At 34.5% G+C, this 19,045-nt stretch overlaps 1 protein-coding gene across 1 annotated transcript in view; it reads right to left on the reverse strand.

The window, feature by feature from the left end:
- Positions 1,395 to 19,045, reverse strand: part of LOC109834192 (mitogen-activated protein kinase kinase kinase 5-like) — a 27,611-nt gene continuing 9,960 nt past the window's right edge. The window contains exons 6-11 of the mRNA XM_020402133.1: positions 11,622 to 11,697; positions 9,467 to 9,526; positions 8,502 to 8,621; positions 2,475 to 2,687; positions 2,276 to 2,352; positions 1,395 to 2,186 (exon numbers count right to left, since the gene is read on the reverse strand). Of these exons, the coding sequence (XP_020257722.1) occupies positions 1,964 to 2,186; positions 2,276 to 2,352; positions 2,475 to 2,687; positions 8,502 to 8,621; positions 9,467 to 9,526; positions 11,622 to 11,697 (769 nt within the window). The 3' untranslated portion in view covers positions 1,395 to 1,963. The remainder of the gene's footprint in view (positions 2,187 to 2,275; positions 2,353 to 2,474; positions 2,688 to 8,501; positions 8,622 to 9,466; positions 9,527 to 11,621; positions 11,698 to 19,045) is intronic.

Genomic DNA, 19,045 nt, shown 5'->3' on the forward strand with positions numbered 1-19,045 from the left:
CCTTTCCAGATACAAAATACAATTACTCATGGACAAATATGGATTGTAATTATATTATAAATAAAATAAAGTCATAGAAAGGTGATATTTAAGCAAGAAATACTTGCTTTAGTGGCACAATAATCTAGATGTCTTTATTTGGTATTACTATAATTTGCTTATATATACATTTTTATGTAATTGCAGATAGATGTTATGATCTATATTGAGGGCATTACAAATGAGGACCTAGCACTTTCTATCGTAGGAGCATATTTTGTACATGCATCTCTTTATCAGCAGATAGTGCAGAGGGTTCGTAGAGCTTTTCATTGAACTCAAGAGGATCTTCATGATGGTCACGAGGAGATGGTGCAGGAGGATGATCTCTTATATGCACGCCAACCAAATAGACAAAGACGAGATGGATCTTGTACGCATGACAATGAAGCTTATCCGTCACAGCCACACACGCAACCGAAGAGCGAGCTTGTACGAGCTCAAGTCGATGGAGGATGACGACGATCTGAACGGGTACGAAGAGGAAGACAATGGAGAAGGGGCGGACTTTTAGATTGTATGTGACAATTTAATGGATTTTCTACATGGACTCTATTTATAAATAAATATACTTGATATATTTGAATTTGTGGTAATATTTTGGCGTATAAATATATAATGTGTTGTTGTGGAATGTTATCTATTGTGTTGTGATGTTTTGGATTAATTATATATGTTTTAAGTTATGAATATTTCTTAAAATTTATAAGTTATATAAGGATTATACTATTTAGATATGTATATGAGGTGGATTTAAATATTTTGTATGATGAAATATTGTAAATACTCAAGATATAAGTTAGAATAGAACCGTGCATTTTCATGCATATTTGTGGCTCTCTGTAAAACACAGACGGGGCTACTAATCCCGTGTGTTTTCTGAGACTGTTCATAAAACCCACAGGATTAGTAGTCGCGTTTGCTTTCTACTACTGCATAATAAAATTAACGAAACTACTAGTGCCATGAGATTTTTGCAGTGTATTTAGTAGCTGATTAACCAGTGTTAAACACACGGGACTAACAGTCCTATGCTTTTTCAAGTCCACATGTTGAAAAATTAACCTCTTTTTGGCAAGCCTTGGTGGGCTGGCAAAAAAAATGTCGACTTTGCTAAATATTTAATAAAAAGATCATTTTTACTAAATATTTTCTAAAATGGGTCTTTTTCAAAAAATTCTCCACATAACAATATACCCTGTTCAGACGAGTAAAATTATTGTCTGGTGTCAGAAAACATCGCCACTCCAACATAACAGTCCACATCGAAAGTGCAATCGTACAGGAAAATAAATGCAGGCAAAGATGAAAGTACTTTGGTGCTAAGGGTGCCTCAGCAAAGACACATGAAACACTTGGGGCCTCAGCAACGAAACGTGAAACACTTAAAAACAATACCCTCGTACCATTTCGAATGGCGAGGTCATGTGCTTTACAATTTACAACCTTCTTTCATACATTCAAAAGGCCAAACGTAACAAAAAAAATGCGTACAAGCAAAGTTAGTAAAAGCAGTACTACAATACAGCACGATAAAGGAAAAAGGCTTCTACTATAATGAATCTCGACAGCTACAACATATAATTTCTAATAGAAATTGAACCCTGAAACAGAGAACTTCAACCCTTCATGAAGCTCAACTTACAAACAAGTGTACAACAATGACAATATACAAAAAGCTCCTGTTATCCCCTCATCCATAAGTAGCTCGGGCAAAAACATCTACAACAGCCCCCCTCGTATCGTGTATTATCGTGGTTGTGCTATTTAGGCTTCAAATAGCTAAGGCACATGTATGACCGGTGGGAATATTGATAGAAAAACACTATAATCTACAACTCAGCCCCCCAAATGAAACCAGAACGGTTCGCTGTATGTTCTGCTGTTCTCTTGGTGTTGCTATGCTACAAGTCTCCCGTCAATGTCAGAAAAGATTGAGAACTTCCTTTCCAGTAGGCTTAGGTAGTGCATACGGCTGATGATTTCCGATAGCTGAAGGCATCCCATTTGAAATGTGTGACAAGCCAGAAGGACTAAGCATTGAATGATTTGCATGGGAAAATAAGGTAGGAACCTCAGGCATTGACTGATGAGAGATTCGTGATGATGCCGATTCAGAAGTTTCTGGATGGGAGTGGATGGCCTCACTGATAACATAATACTACTAAAGATCAGCTTCAATCATGGAATTTTCTCCTCGGTAATGTTTAGTATGACAATAACCCTGACAACTTACCCGTTCGGTAAATGTTTCCCTTTCAGACTTGTTTCACTTTTCGCTTTTGTCCGGTCCCCTGGGCTATAAGGGTCATCCTGTAATGAGTTATGTAAGATATAGTTCTTCAAAGCATTTGTGAGAAAAAGGTGAAAAAGGAGAGAGAGAGAGAGAGAGAGAGAGAGAGAGAGAGAGAGAGGGAGAGAGAGAGAGAGAATACTTTAATGATTTTGATCCCTGCAAAAGCCTGAATAGAACCATGAACCCTGTGGTGATGTGAATTTCGTATGAAAGGGTGATCAAGCAACTTCAGTGCTGTTGGCCTCTCTGCTGGATTCCTACAAAAGCATCGTCTCAGAAAATCCTTGCCCTCAGAGGATAATGTATCTGGTATGGTGGGGTCTTTATGCAGGACTTTAAACATGGCTGCAGCCTGTAGTCATTAAGAATAACATAATATCAGATTAGCTTGCTTTAGTGATAACAGCATAGGTGTGAACCAAAAAAGAGGAATACAAACCCTAGTTATCAAAAGAATAAAAGGAGAACAAAGAGTCTCTAGGAAGTTGACACTCAATTTCTTGCTCATATAAAAACTGCTTAGATTTGCTATGAGACAGAAACTTGATTTGCCAATGTCAAACAATTTTCTTTCGCCAAATGCACAACCTTCCCTGAATTTAGCAAACTAAAATTGCTTGTTTTCAGTTTTTACTCAAGCAAAGGCCACCCAGACGAAACATTATTTAATTCTAATGCCTAAATCATATGAGTCGGGTGCTAATAGAACCATGGTTTATTATAACCTCCAAAAGTATAAAATTTCAGAAGAAAAAACCACAATGCTATTTGATCCTCCCAGAAATTAGAAATTCATTATGGTTTTTGAGAGAATTCATAACAAAATAATACAAGTTTCTTCCATACAAGAAGACAACAGATGGCCTTCTGGAGAAAGTACTGTAACCCAAAAGGAAAGGATACACAATTATCTGTCCATTTAGAAAAAGTGTAGGAAAAGCAACTACCTTACAAATCTCCAAGGTACAAAAGCAGCAAAACAGCAGATATCAGCAACAAGAAGGAAGTTTCTATTAAAAAAAGTAAAGAGAAGGAAGCGCAAGAGAGCATCACACCTCAGGATCAAGGACGACTTCATGAGTAGTTGGGGGAAAATTTAGAGTTCAGTGTTCTCAATGCGCAATATGCAACGCGGGGTGGAAAGTCCCTTTATGTGCACATGCCGCAAGGCGCAATGTGAAGTGTGCGCCCGAGTGAAGCGAGGCGCACACCACATAATTGTTTAAGATAGATAATCAAGCATGAAATAATGTGTTTATGAATTTTCACATAAAAATATGTCAAATAATATCTACTACCAAATAAAAAAAGGTTTTGATTCATAATGTTAACACATTCAACATAGTAGAAAAGCTCTTAATTTTCCAAATTAAAAGTCAAATAAAGACTATATATTATTGAAACAAAATCAAAGAGTGCAGGTTCTATCCGAACATCGGTGATCCATACCATTCATGGGTGATTGGGGGTCAGTTTGAGAATATTACTTCTTCTATCTATGATACAAACCACCTCATTTCCATAGGCGTGACTCTATTAAAATCCTTGTTATTTAGGGTCCTGGATTGGGCTACTACAGTTAAAAATCCAATTGAAATGTTAAAGAATAAAAACATACAAGGCTATGCCTTGCTACGCCCAGTAGGGCTGAGCATGGTTCGGTTCGGGTCGGTTTTTACCAAATTTTGAACCGAACCGAACCGAACCGCATATAATTCAAAACTGAACCGAACCGTTGCAAGTCGGTTTGGTACGGTTCGGTTTGTTCGGTTCTAACTTCATTTTCAGAATGACTTAAACAGTAGACTTGCCAAATGCTAAATCAAATAGAATATATCGTGACGGGTAAGGGATACCATGAATATTAAATAGTAGTATTTCAGGGGTTGCCGACTTAATTTGGAAAAACAAGAGGGGGGAAAAAGGAACAAAATCATCATCCATGAAAACATATTTACCAAAAAATAAATTAAGGATCGTTATCAAAGCACAAACTCAGAAATCATAACAGAATAGGAGTGCATAAATGAACAGGAAACTGATAAGCCGATATCTCAACTTACTAACTGCTGTATCCAAGGAAATAAATTAAAATTAAAGAATAATCGCAGTCAGAAGCTTGAAGAAGAGCAAAAGATAAAGTTAATACCTCAGCCTCGGCGACGGGTACGGGTGTACCCCCAAAGCCGGAGATAAATCCTGAGCCTGAGGAGATGTTTCGGCCTCAGCCATGACGACTGCAGAAGTGAGGAAGAAGAACAGGAAGTGAGAGGTGGACCGTGGAACTGAGGACTGAGGAGAGAGAGAGAGAGGAACTGAGGAGGCGGCTGGGAAAAAGGAAAGGAAAGTTTAGGTGTTTAGGGTTTGAGAGTCTGAGACTTTGTCTTTGGGGACGGGTCGGGTTTGAGCAAAATGAGTATTTAGACCATGGGGTATTCGGTCGGTTCGGGTCGAAAAGTTTTCAACTCGATCCGAACCACCCTACTCTTAAAACCGATTTTTTCGGGTCTGTTCGGGTCAGTTCGGTCGGTTTTTTTAGTTTAGACCGAACCGTGCTCAGCCCTAACAGTGAGAAACGTAGGGCGTTTGCAAGGCGCAAAAGGCGTTGCCTATCAAATGTGAGGCACTTCACCAACGCTTGCAAGGCGCAAAAGGCGTTGCCTATCAAATGTGAGGCACTTCACCAACAAAGCAGAAGTCTGACAAGTACTGAGAAAAAATTTACGATTTAGAATAAAAATTTAGATTTTATTTACGCAAGAAGAAAATTAGATAGACATGTTTTTACACCAAACTTCCCTATTGTCAATCATAGTGACAACAAATAAGCCTTTATCCAAACTTTTCAAGATTGGCTACATGAATGCCATATCTCCAATCAGCTTGGATGAATTAAATAAGAATTATCATATCCTTTGTTACTCCCTTAATTATGTTTTGCTTCGATATATCCCAATCCTTATCACTCTGTTACACCTTATTTAAACCCAGTGTTATCGAGGCGCGCACCTCGGGCGCTCCCCGGGCGCGAGGCGCTGCGGATTGGGGCAATTACGCCCCGCACCAGAAGCGGGGCATTGCACGCACACGAGGCACGCGCCTCGTGTGCGTCTCTTATGCGCCCCGCTCACGTCTTATGTGCACTTGACACTTGCATCATGTAATACTTTTTTTCTATTTTTTTAAAATAATTTACATATTACATATTTACATCATGTAATAGACTCTTTCTTGCTAGTTGTTAATCCATTCTCTATCTTTTCATGTTTACCCTATAAAAAAGAAATAGTAATTAATAATTTAATATACTTGTTTGCTAACAATAACTTCCTTTTCTAATTAGCATGCTAACCAGAAATTATGAACATGTAAATATGTAATTGTTATCTTCATTCTCCATCTTTTCATGCTAACTAGCAAATAGCAATTAAGAATGCTAACTAGAAAATTATGAACAGTCATGTTTGTTAATCATTTAATTGTTACTTAAAAATACATATATCAATTTTAAATGAAAATACATATTTCTTATTTGTTACTTGTTTGTTTTGTTTCATAGATTTTTGCTTATATTGGAGATTATCTTGTATTGTGATTTGTGAAAACTCATTAACTTTTCTATGTTATGCATGTTAATTAAGACTTTTTCGTGATTTAGTATGTGAAATTATATTTCTTAGTTTTTTTATGTTACAATTTATAAACATGTTGCTTATATGTTTTTTTGTCTTATGTTGGAAAATGTTAGTTTGAGTTATGCGTCTTAATTCAGTGAGGCGTGCGCATCGTTGTGCGCCTTGCGCATGGTGCACATATGGGGCCTTTGCGGCCCACATTACGCCTTGCGCCTCGATAACACTGTTTAAACCATCTCAATATCTACTCTCGTTTTACCCTAAAGCTACTTTCAAATTTCCCCAGCACACTTATTTTGTATCCTATCTAGGTTATTGCCACTCGTGCATCTCAATATTCTTTTTGCAGCTATGTTGGCATGTCCTTTGCTTAATGGGCAATTTGCAAATAAATACCTAAAGTTTCATCCAGTTCTAAGATAACACTCTGAAGTTTAAATTTGCCCAAGTAATACCTAAAATTTCACCTACTTCACACACATCAAAAATTGTGATTATTATCATTTATGTTTGTATTGTATCCTTTTTTTTGCTAGATATGGTATACCTTTTTTATAGCCAAGTAAAACCCATTCTACAACAAGATAATTCTTGCTCTTCCCAACTATAACAGGAAAAGAGTAACCTACACAAAAACTCATTAAGTGATGAAGACCAATGTAAGGTATTTTTCATCATATAAATGATACACCAATATACAACAGTCAATATCTACATAACACTGACACTTCATTTTGGGTATAGTGTCCGTGTCCAACACCGGCTCTCAGCAAACACTCTGTGGACACTTGTGGTTCAAAGAAAAACCTAATTTTCTCATTACTTATACCCAAAACTAGTTTCTCTAGTAATATCAAATTCAAAACCAATTGTTTTTAAACCCGAAAACTGAAACACATACATTAAATTAAATATTTGCAAAACACCCATCGTGTTATGACATTATCCCATGCGGTCAAAACTAAACTTTTTGCTGTTAAGTCTTATTCTTTGTTTGATTTAACTTGATTCCTGATTGTTATAAGTAATAGAAAGAAACATATAAATGATGTTGGTATTTTCGTTCAATATTTGATCATGTGTGTGTATTATATATCATGTCCCTGTATCCTACAATTTACTAATTTGTCATGTCCTGTGTCTGTGTCCATGCTACCTAGGTCAATATCAATAATTTCCCTTCCTAGATATAAGACAATATATGATATATTAAACGCGGTGATATGAATTTAAATAAGGTTTACTCACACTAATACCCCAAAGTTTCATCCTTTCCTAACATTGACACCCTTAAATTCTAATTTGACAATTTCATACCCCATGGACTTTTAGTTGGCGTTAACTATGTTAAGTCAACAGAGATGCCCTAAAAAGACTGAAATACCCTCACTTAATATACCTCTTCTTTCTCCCAAAGTTTGATATCGCCTCCATTACCACCGTGGAAAAATAACAGGGAACTTAATTATCAAACCACCCTTTCAAAAAATTTTCATTAATTAGGAGTATAATTGTTAAAGATATCACATAGAGAAGTGAAGGAGAAACAATTGACTTAGCAATTTCCTTTTGAATTTGAGACAAGTGAACAACAAAACTGGGGCTCTGGTAAGAAGGGGCTTAGAATAAACAACAAGAGGCCGAAGAGATGGGGCAAGGGGGTATTAGTTTTCATTATAGTGGTATAATTGTCCTAATTGTATCATGTGTTAACCACATTATATAATTTAAACATAAGAATAAACAACTGAGTGCTGAAGGGTACTAAAGTCAAGTGTTGGAAAATTTTGTGACATCAAAGTTAAAAAAAGGGCGCAATTTGCGCAATAAGCCTTTAAATAATTCAACTAAAGGTAAAGTGAGCTTCAATCTTCTATATGGTTAGATAAGCATAAAAACAACTAGTTTCACTCTGAAGCTAAGCATCTATTTAAGGAGCTTGACAAGCTGTGCTCGGCCATATCATATTAAAAAGCTAGTTACCTTTCAATTCTTAGTTATGTAGACCTATTTCAAGAAACTTTGCATGGAAGCTAGATATGTTAAGAGGGAAGGCTGAATGGACTAAACAACAATATGCTGGTATGATCCAAATGATTTTCTCATAACAAAAAGATTTGCACAATATTTATTATTAAACATTGACCGTAAGCTTATTACAAGAATTTTTAGTGAGATCAGTAAGCATGAAGAATAAACTAATTACCAATTAATTTGATCTTTAACCTAGCTCAGAAGAAAGCGATGATAACAATTAACAAACAGGGTGGTTGCCCAACATCACTTATATTGTCACAGAGGGAAGAGAAATGAAAATGTATTTACATCTAGCTATCTTTTTAAATTTTAATCTTTAACCTCACTTGATATGCACAGTTTACTGCTAGAGGCCAGGATCGCTCACATATAGCATGCTCTTGTCTGAATGCCACAGAAGAATCCAAATATTTATATGATATGGAGCATATTAGAGCTTCAAGAAAAAATGTAGATATTTTGGGTAAATTTGGACAAGTAACTGTGAATATTACCCCTTCGAGTCCACTCCAAGGATGCCTCCCTGTGAACATTTCAATAATCGTACAACCCAAACTCCAGATGTCAACAGCATAATCATAACCAACATCTTTATTCATAGTAGCCTGGACAACCTGCATTTAAGAAAAAAAATTAGTTAAAGAATTAACAGGACGATAAAAACTTCAAAGTAAAAACAGGGAAAATTAATGGTTTTCTGCATTCCACTTAACAGATTATTCCTCCCCATAATAGGGATAACTGGGTACAGTTAAATTCAGTAGCAAGAGTACTAATCGATGACAAAGATATCTCATTCAAGATCTTCAGAGTGCCTCAACTTTCTAACAAAGTAAAAATACATGGCTGGTACAAACTGTTAAAGAGAAATGATCACATCCTAGAATTTAGCACGGTGAGTTCCCCTAATATAATCATAAAGAGGGAGTCAACTTGAGCTTTCCCTGTACATCTTTTAACTGATAGGTGGGAGCTGACACAGTCCGTGGAGGAAAGTAGAAGAATTATTTATGCCGAGATACATAAACATCGAAAGCAAGGTATTTTTTTTTCTGAAGAGAACCTGTGTGATACTTTCAGATACCTGAACACAATTTCAGGAATAAGTATGGACGATGAGTGAGAACAACATATTAGGACTCCTATTTGGACTGGAAGGCCTACATAAATTTGGTACCATCAGGCAATGCTTTCTTTATTTGCGTACTCTGTTTTATGGGAGGAGAATTTGAACACAGATTTCTTGTAGTAGTATCTAACTAGTTAAAACTCTATAACTGTGTTAGTTATCCTTCTGCAAAGAAGATGAAGACAGGAATATGGACATTAAGCACATGGAAATGTTCAAAGTAAAATTTTTGGCCCAATAACTTGCCACCTAAATTTTCCACGAGAAGGAAAAGTAAATAGCATGAAATTTTCACAAGCAGCTGAGGTTGTGACAGAAACAAGGAATTACCTCAGGTGCCATCCAATATGGAGTTCCCTTCAATGAAAGAGCACCAGCTGCCCCGCTTAACTGCATAGCCAATTCCACATCAGTTCAATGCAGATTGAGAGTAATATTTATTCCAAGATTGTGATGGAAAAAGTAAAATGACCTCTCCCATTGTAATAAATTTAATTGGCTAGTTTTAGTAGTGTCAACGAACAAACACAAACAGGAATGAAATCCAAACTTTTAATAGTACAAGACCCTATGTCTCTTCTTGCTTACTTGCCCATTGACCCTGATACAACTCTAATGCAGGACAAATTTAAAGGTGTTAGAATTAATATAAATCTATAATTCTCAATCCTCGCCGTAACTTTGGAGTTTTGGTGTAATGGTTAGAGAGATTAAATTTAAGATGGTATCAAAGCAACCCAAGTTTGAATCTTGCTAGATACGAATTTAATGCGGATTTTAAAAAATTATTACCATTGCATGAGTCTAGGTTTCCAGCCCATAAAAAAGGGCGATCAACCTACAGAGACATGTTAGAATTAATATAAAACTATAATTCTCGAACCTCACCATAAATTTCGGAGTTTTGGTGTAATGGTTAGAAAGACTAAATTTAAGAGAAGGCTTTATTCAATGAAGATATCAGTAGATAGAGTTGTTAAAAAAATCAAAATTTATATTAGAATTTTATTAGGATTTTTATTTGATTAAGTTAGATTCAAGTTTAGTTGTCAGATTTAGTTTTGAGTTTTAATTCTTTTAGAATGGAGTTTAGATTTTAAATTGTAGTAGATTTAGAAGTTTATTTATATTTTGAATTTTAGTAGGGATAGGATGTTAAACCCTATAAATATGGGTACATTTTTCATTGTAGTTAGTTTATGAAGAATTTATTGAAAAGTAAATTAAAAAAATGATATCTGCTATGGTGGGCATGAGATTTGCCAATACGTGAACTCGTGAAGCCATCATTTCAGGGTAGATGTTGTGGCTGAAACCAGTCCAACCCAATTTTATTTTTTACTCTTTCTAACCACATTCTTTCTTTTTATCTTTCTTTTGTCTCCAAGTCTTATTTCAGTTTCTTTCTGTTCACAAAAATCGAAACCCTCACCATTTCACTAGCAGACAAAAGCCTCATCAAAGACAACCTGTGAACTCTGTAGCAAATTACTGCCTTTTCTTCAATACCCAAAACTCCTCATCCAAATTACTCCTCATGTAAACACCTCTCCCAAGAAACAAGCCCAAATTCTTTCAAAGCCTCACCTGACTTTGCTACCTTTCAAATCCACAAAAGATAAAAAATTCCAACTACAGTTTTCAACCAAAACATCAAACAGCAAAACAAACTTTTCTTATTTCTCCCTGACTTTAAATCCAACAAACCTAAAGGCTCCTGACTGCAAATCCTTGTCCATCATTCTTTGTTCCCCATCAAACTCTCACCCCACAAATAAGAAAGAAAAAGAAAATGAGAGGGCAGAAAAAAATCAACATATTATGTTCACACTTTAGAGGAGATGGAGCTTTTATGTCAGGTAATGCTTGTAAAGTTGAACAGTAAAGAAAAAGAGAATCATTTTATTAATATCCACATAGATACATGAAGTTATCAATTCTTTTGAGAATAAACAAGTATTTATTAGCAAACAGGCAGCCAAAGGGCTCTGCAACATATATAGGAATCATTAAACAAAAATTTTTGCCGAAAAATCTGAGCAGTTCTGTAAATGGGGTGGCCAAACTAAGTAGTGAAAAGTCCTGCTTTGCGAATGTACCAACAGCCAAGATGGATAAACAAAGAGGATGCAAAACATAAACAACGTGGAGCACTAAATTCTCTCTTGCTTACGAGATGAAGCTCGTTAACTATTCATTTGAAAATAATCTTGAACTATAATATGAAGAGAAACAAACATTTGCTTATTATTTGCTATTAGTCCATTACATATGCATAACTTGTATTAGTCAGAAAGGCATACAACAACAAAGTGAGTCAGATTTTAATTTTATAGACGTATAATATATAGTATATGTGCAAAAATGAGCAAACAATATCAACAGAGACATTAATGCCAATGAAGTGACAATAGAAGAATAATGAGAAAATAATCCAAGTCGAGAAGCATCGCCATCGTCTACTAATGCAAAAGGTCGTACTCACATGTTTTGCCATCCCAAAGTCTGCAAGCTTCACAACACCATTAATATCAACAAGCAAATTCGCTCCCTTAATGTCCCTGCCAGAACAAATACTGAGAACACTGTGCTAGCTTTCAAAGTAAAACTATTTCATAACTACTTCAATTAGAAATTACCAGCAAACTTATTCAGATTAATGATAATAATTAACAGTTAAAAACTTGAAATATAACCATGTCAGGCTTATTATGAATGCAGGATATACATAACTAAAAGAAGAAGCTATTGCATTTAACTAAACAGCTATTTAATTATAATCCACTTGGGCTATAAGCCATTTGTGGATTATAATCCAAAGTGTTTGGAAAATTTAGTTGATTATAATCCATTTTCAAACTTTACATGTTTGGTAAATGAGTGGATTATAATCTATCAATGCTGTCATTTAAAATGACCTTGGTGGGTGAGATCATAAATGGGCTTAGAATTTGTGAAATCATTAGTAGTAAAATTGTCTCTTACTTGGTCAAACATCCAAAAGATGGATTATAATTCACATTGAACATCTGCCAAACATGCTCTACGACAATGTAACAATATACAACAGGAAAGAAAAATTTCCAACTGATCTCATCACTCTCGTGTAACATTTTTCAGTGTGTGGAAATATGATAATTTGATGGTGGCATATAATATTCAACATACAATCTCATATCTTAAACTAGATCAACAGGAAAGAAAAATTTCCAACTGATCTCATTACTCTCGTTCTTGAAGTCCTGTAAATTTTCTGTCTGGCATTTATACACACTACATTTATACATATGTGCGCGTGTGGGCGTCAGTGTCTACTCTGTTACAATTGACCTACACCATCTAAAATGCTTAAAGAACCGAAAATCAAGCATTTTCAAGTTTTCTGACCAATGTATAAACTAAACTAAAAATGGACAGGTTTTAAATAATAAATTGACTAGTTGAATGGCATAGAATATCCAAAATTGAACAAAAACTAATGCGTAGGATGTTTTAGATTAATTTTATCAAATGTTTGTAGAGATTCAAATAGATTAGATATACATTGGATGTGACTTATGAGACCTATATCTACATTTTTTTACTATCTCGGATATGGATATAGATACAGAAACAAAGAAAACCCCACCAGAGTTGAATATGGATATGGATGAGAACAGATGACACTGAAAAGTGCATAGGTATGTGATATTAGAACTGCCTAAATATGCTGAACTTTCAAATTAAAGTTTATTATTTATGTAAATCAATATATGCTAGCTGTTCAATCAACAGGATATTCATTCATGTATCCTACCTTTTACCTATATCCATATGTGTATTCACATCAGACTAAAAGTAGTATCTATATCCATAAACACATGTAGGTACGAAAACATCTACAGATATATATATATATATCTATTTCACGACCAAATGTTTGGATCGTGCATGCATGTCTATATGAATGTTTTAGTGTATCCATTATTCCATTTATATGTGCATGTATAGGGCTATACTGATCTGGGGCACTACTTTTATGTTCCACTAAATTAAAGGTGCTCTGTATCATTAAAAATTCCTAAAAATATAGATAAATTATTTTAGATTGCTTTTCCCCCCATAAATCAAGTAAATAAGATGATTGAAAATGCTTTGCTTACACCCACTTTAGGATGGTGCAAATGATTGATCTATAATCTAAGCACTTAAGAACCCTTACACACAAGTACACAACCTTCTCTCAAACATTCATGCCCTTCAAATAACCAAGACTATTTAGGCTGTTCATTTTTCACTGTGTTAAGGCCTAGATAAAAGATTTTTAAATAACTTGCAATTTTAGTTTTTAAGCACTTTAGACGACATAATGATATTTTGTATGAAACTATTAAGTTCTCAAACCAATGGGAAGGATTCGGATCCAAATCCTCATGAAAACAGCCAAGTATCTCTTTTTCCGTCTCTTTCTATATGTATATGAATAGAATATGCATATAAATATGAGTATGTGAATGCATGCACTATGTAGCACGGATATTTCTATCATTAAGCCATACTGTGTCATACTCAGACCGAACACCGACACTTCACCAGGTACTTCTTCTATATATGCATACACTTATTCAACATGCCCTCAATTAATACAATACAAGCTCAAACTTAAAACACTCATCATACATTTCTCAGGTGTATATCTAACACTACACGTCCACTTCTTGAAACACGTCGAACATTTGTTTGGTTTGTCTACAGCCATACAAAGTTCAATACTATGAATTTATAGGGCCACTGGGTATCAGGTTAAAGATGAGTTGTTTTCTACTTCATAAATTATTATCTAAATCAGACAATAAACATAAAAATGTTATTCCTTACATATATACACACGTATGTGTGTACAAGTATAGGATATTTTATATTCTCGTATCTTGTGGTACTATGTAACCATACAAGTGAACCTAGGTTTGTGTATCTACATGAGTAACCCTGAGATTATTGATTATTATTTCAATGCGCCCAAAATCTGGAGTAGATTCACACCTTTTCTTAATTTATTTTTTTCTTTTTTGCTTATGTAAAGTTCTAGTTGGGTGTTGGGAATTTTTATATTCCATCACCTTGTGGTATAAGTACATAGGCAATCTCGAGGTTTGCGTATATGAACGGGTAACCCTCAGAGTACTCATCATTATTTCATTGCAGCCTAAAATCTGAAGGCAGACTAACACCGTTTGTACTTTGCCGACATGGGGTTCTTGTTGGATGTTGGTAATTACATCATACTACAAGGTACTTGAATGTAAAAATCCTCATCAGTTTTGACCTACATAAATGATAAGGGAGTGGGTGTGGGTAAATGACACAACAAATTTGTGAAAAGTAGGTAAGGGAATATGGGTACACATATTGTATATATAATAAGGGTTAATTACAAACAGGCCCTATGTAGTATCACATAGTTGCAAAGAGACCAATGTAGCCCTACTTATTGCAAATAGGTCTCATGACTGAAAATTTCTTTTATACTATTAAAATTGTTAAAAATGTTTGAGGAGGCACATAGACCCCCTATAATACTATTGGTGAGAATAGACAACCAATTGCTTTTTTTATGTTTAAAAGAGTCAAAAAAGCTCATTAAGAGGGTGTATTCGCATTTGGGCCAATACTACAGGGGGTCTACTTGTAACAAGTAAAACTACAACAGCTCTATTCACAACAAATGGAACTACATGAGGTCTCTTAGCAATTGGGTGATACTACAAGGGGTCTGTTCGCAGTTAACCCTAATAATAATTTACATGAGATCAATATTACTTTTTCAATTTTTACGTGCTACGAAATAAAATCCTATAACATTTATATATCTTTTTATAATATAGATCTATTATCTATAACCTAGAAAATTGCTAGTTTTTTAACTTGATATGCAAAAGACCCTTTATAATCAAAGTTTTAAAATGGATATGACCTGAAACGAATCCAACAACAAGTTTCAAGAACTATATGTGAAATGTAGGATATACGTTCAAGAAGTATAAGACGAGTGTTTTATATTAAAACATGCATTATATAATTGAGTGCACATTTGAATAAGTGTATGTAAACATCAAAAGAGTGTCTACTGAAGTTTTGGTGTTAGATACGGGTACGACACGAGTACGACTCCAAAAAGGAGTACCCATGCAATGTAGGTTTTAACTAATCCAATCCTCGTTCGATATTGTCTACCTTTTTCTTCTTCTAACACATTACTTGATCAAGATCTCTGAAGACGGTTGTCCTCATAGTCTTTCTGATAATAGTTTTGATGCTACATTGTTTCCAAATTTAAAGTGGTTGCTTCATATTTCTAGTCTTAAATAGAGCGAGATGACAATGCAAAAAGTTTAAACTTTTTTGACAATCCAAAGAATATTTTAGAGCTTCACTTGTGGGCTTCTTATTGAGGGCAAATATTTGGATGAATATCTTTCATTTTCCCTATTGTTAGTGATCTGAACTTAAAATCAAAGGACTTTTACATTTTGGTATCATATAGTATGATGTCATTATATAAGTAACCTTGGGGTCCATGTATCTACACAAATAACTTTGAGATCACGTATTGCTCTTCATTGAGTCCAAGAAATAAACGGCATCAGCTGCCCAAATTTGAGCTTTTGCATCCAAGTGAAGTGACGCTGAGTGAAGACATCGTTAGTGATAGAGGCAACGGGCTCGTAGTTGAAGAAGGAAAATTCTTTACGATGATCGCGAGAGAGAGAACTGATAGGGGAAGAAGCAGGAGGATTGATGCTCTTCCACCGAGGCATAATAGATACTAGAATTGAGGAGTGTTAGTTCAAGAGTGGAATTTTATTATGAGAATGAAAATCCAAAACTTAATCTAGTGATTATGGCTCAACCAAGTTCTTAGGATGTGTTTTAAGTATTCAGAAGGGGGTTAAGCATAAAGAAAGTTAAAAGAAAAAATCAATACAAAATGAGGTGTGCGATTACCATTTTCAAGTAATCCCTAAAAGCTAGATAATTGTTCTTTAATACATTTGGACTATTAATTAAGCAATTGTTAAATATGTGCATTGTGTAACCTACAATTTTCTTTAAAAGACATACTACATCATTTGCAAGTTTTTCTTTTAAAAAAAGCTTCATTATATTAAGCTAGGTAAAATAATTACAAGTACATAAAGAGCTCAATAGCTTATCATGAAAATTCTGAAAGCACCAGTACTGCTTAAACCTGAGTTGAACATGTCGACAATTAGAAAAGCAACTAATTTACAGGTCCTTGAGATAGGCAGGCTTGAGGTACAAGTATTGCATAGAATTTGCACGACTTGAGTCTTGTAACTAAGTAAGCAAATTCCCAAGGAGGATGTGAGGAGTAAATCTTAATTCAATTAAATATTATTTTCTAATTAAATATTATTTTATAGCATCTGATTCAAGAATCACATTTAGATATTGTACGTTTCTGCATATTTCCAATCCATGTAATGTAGATAACACTTCTACTTTATCTACTGAGAAAGCCTATGAAATATGTCCAAAGGATTAGCATAGACTCTTTGATAATCTCTTGCTATGATGCAATTGTTACTCTCCCTTTCTCATGAACTGCACCGATATATAAACCTTCAGGTGGAAGCCAACCAGTGATATAAATAAAAATAAGTTTTGACTGAATTCTTGTTTCAAAAATCTCCTCTTGAGTTGAACTTTGAGGTGTTAGAAGCACTTTAATCCTTGCAATATCTTGCTTTGGATTAAAATTTTCTACCAAAAGATGAACTCACATTGTACCTTCCAAATCACCTAATAAGTAGATAAAAGTGGTCAAAATGAACTCACTTCGTACCTCCCAAATCAGCAAGCAAGTGGATGAAACTGGTCATTATTCAAGCAGTTACTTTGTGATCCAATAAGTTCTAAAATATGTACTTTAATAATTAGGACTATAATTTGTTATATTAAATATTATGATTATTTAAATATTAGCCCCTCGAATCGTCAATAATTTTAAATTAGCCCCTCCAAACTTTGAAATTGCTCATACTTTCCTTAATCTTAATGAGTCTTGCAAGTTGGTCCCTCTATTTTTTGGTTAGATCTTGAAACCTTGGTTGGGTAACCTTAACAGAACACCCTCAAGTATCGAAATATGCCTAAAATCGTTGAGGAACTAAAAAATGACCATTAAAAAAGCTCAAAAATGAGTTAGGGGCATATGACCATTAGACAAGATAATGTTTGTGGATTTTCGTTTTCAGTTAGTGGTTTTTGGTAATAGATCGACAAAAGTCTACAAACCCACTACTGCATTATTTTAAAATTGACCTGCTGACTTATCCTGACAAAGGCTTCATCACATAATAATGGAACTCCATACGGCAAAGTTTCATCATCCCCCATCTCATCCTCAAGTAATGCCCCCCGCAATTTTTACCATTAAACTCTCAACAACTTGCTTAATGGCCAAATTCAAGGGGAAAGTCTTGTTGCATTCACATTTTTTAAACATGCATAATGATTCTCTAATTATCATCTAAGTTTGTGTTTGGTAACTTTACACTAATTTAGTTAAGACCTTAATCGGGTTAGAATTGAATCAAGGTAGGGTGGTCCAAAGAGAACCTAGATAAGGGCTTCTTATTTAAACTCAAAAAAAAAACTAGGTCAATCTTGTGTAAGTTTTTTGCCATATATATTTTAAGTCATTATCCAAGTTAATGCACTCATCCAAGTTAGTGAATTGCCAAACAAGCCCTAAAACTAACTATTTTTATCATTCTGCATGTGTATCTCAAAGATGAAAGAAAATAAAAACTAACATAAACTACAATCTTCTACCATTCCGTATAGAATTTTTCCTGCATTTTTTCTAGTCAAATAATTTAAAGAGGCCACATTCCTTATCCCTTTGTAGTTTCAGTCAGGGGTGGTCCAAGAAGATGGTCTAGAAGATTGATCTATCATTCTAAAGCTTCACTGAACGAGAGTTGTGTTCTATACTATAAATAAATTAAATTTGATGAGAGGTAAACATTGTTGATTTTGATCACCAGTAAAGGATAATGGTTGGGGTTGTTCAAGTATTCTACCATAGAAGGTTCACCAAAGGAAGCATTTAGAAAGAATTCGAATGAAAAACTTATGCCTTAAGTAGAAAATAAACGAATAAAGAATTATATCCTAATAGCAAATCATATAACTCAAATATGAAAGCTACAAGCTATTGCTTCTTTTCTAGTATCTCCCATCTTAGGTTACACATACACTGCTTTTTAGGTGTCATATCTGTGTCGGACATGTGTCGGATACAGATTCACCGTAAGCACGCCATAGACACATGTGGTTCGAAGCAAAGCTTGATTTCCTCATAACTCTAAACTAGTTTATCTGGTATATCAAATTGAAAACCAATAGGTTTTTGAGTCCTAAACTAAAACTCATTACTTAAAGATTTGAAAAATACTCGTCGTATCTCATGCAATCCAAACTAAACTTAAACTTTAATTCTTAGTTTAGTTTGACTTGGTTCTTAATAGTTATAGATAGTAAAAGAAACATACAAATGTTATAAGTATTTTAATTCATTATTTGATCTGTATGTGTATATGTATGTGTGTGGGTGTGAGATGGACTCTTATGCTCTTAAGAGGAGAAGGAATCTCCTAATTTTTAGCCATTGAATCTTCAGAGTCATGATTTAAGATTAATAACTAAGGGTGTGTTTGGTAATCAAAGTGATTTTCTTGTTGTGTTTTTGTAGAAAAACACCATGTCATGGTGTTTTTTTCTAAATTGTTTTGAAAACACCATTTTGAAAGTAATGAGTCAAACTAGTTTGACCATTTATATAGGACGTGATACTAATCAACAACCACTAATCACACCCAACCACTTAATCTTACTCTCGTC

The sequence above is a fragment of the Asparagus officinalis genome, chromosome 3, assembly GCF_001876935.1.
Source record: "Asparagus officinalis chromosome 3, Aspof.V1, whole genome shotgun sequence".
Classification (NCBI taxonomy): Eukaryota; Viridiplantae; Streptophyta; class Magnoliopsida; order Asparagales; family Asparagaceae; genus Asparagus; species Asparagus officinalis.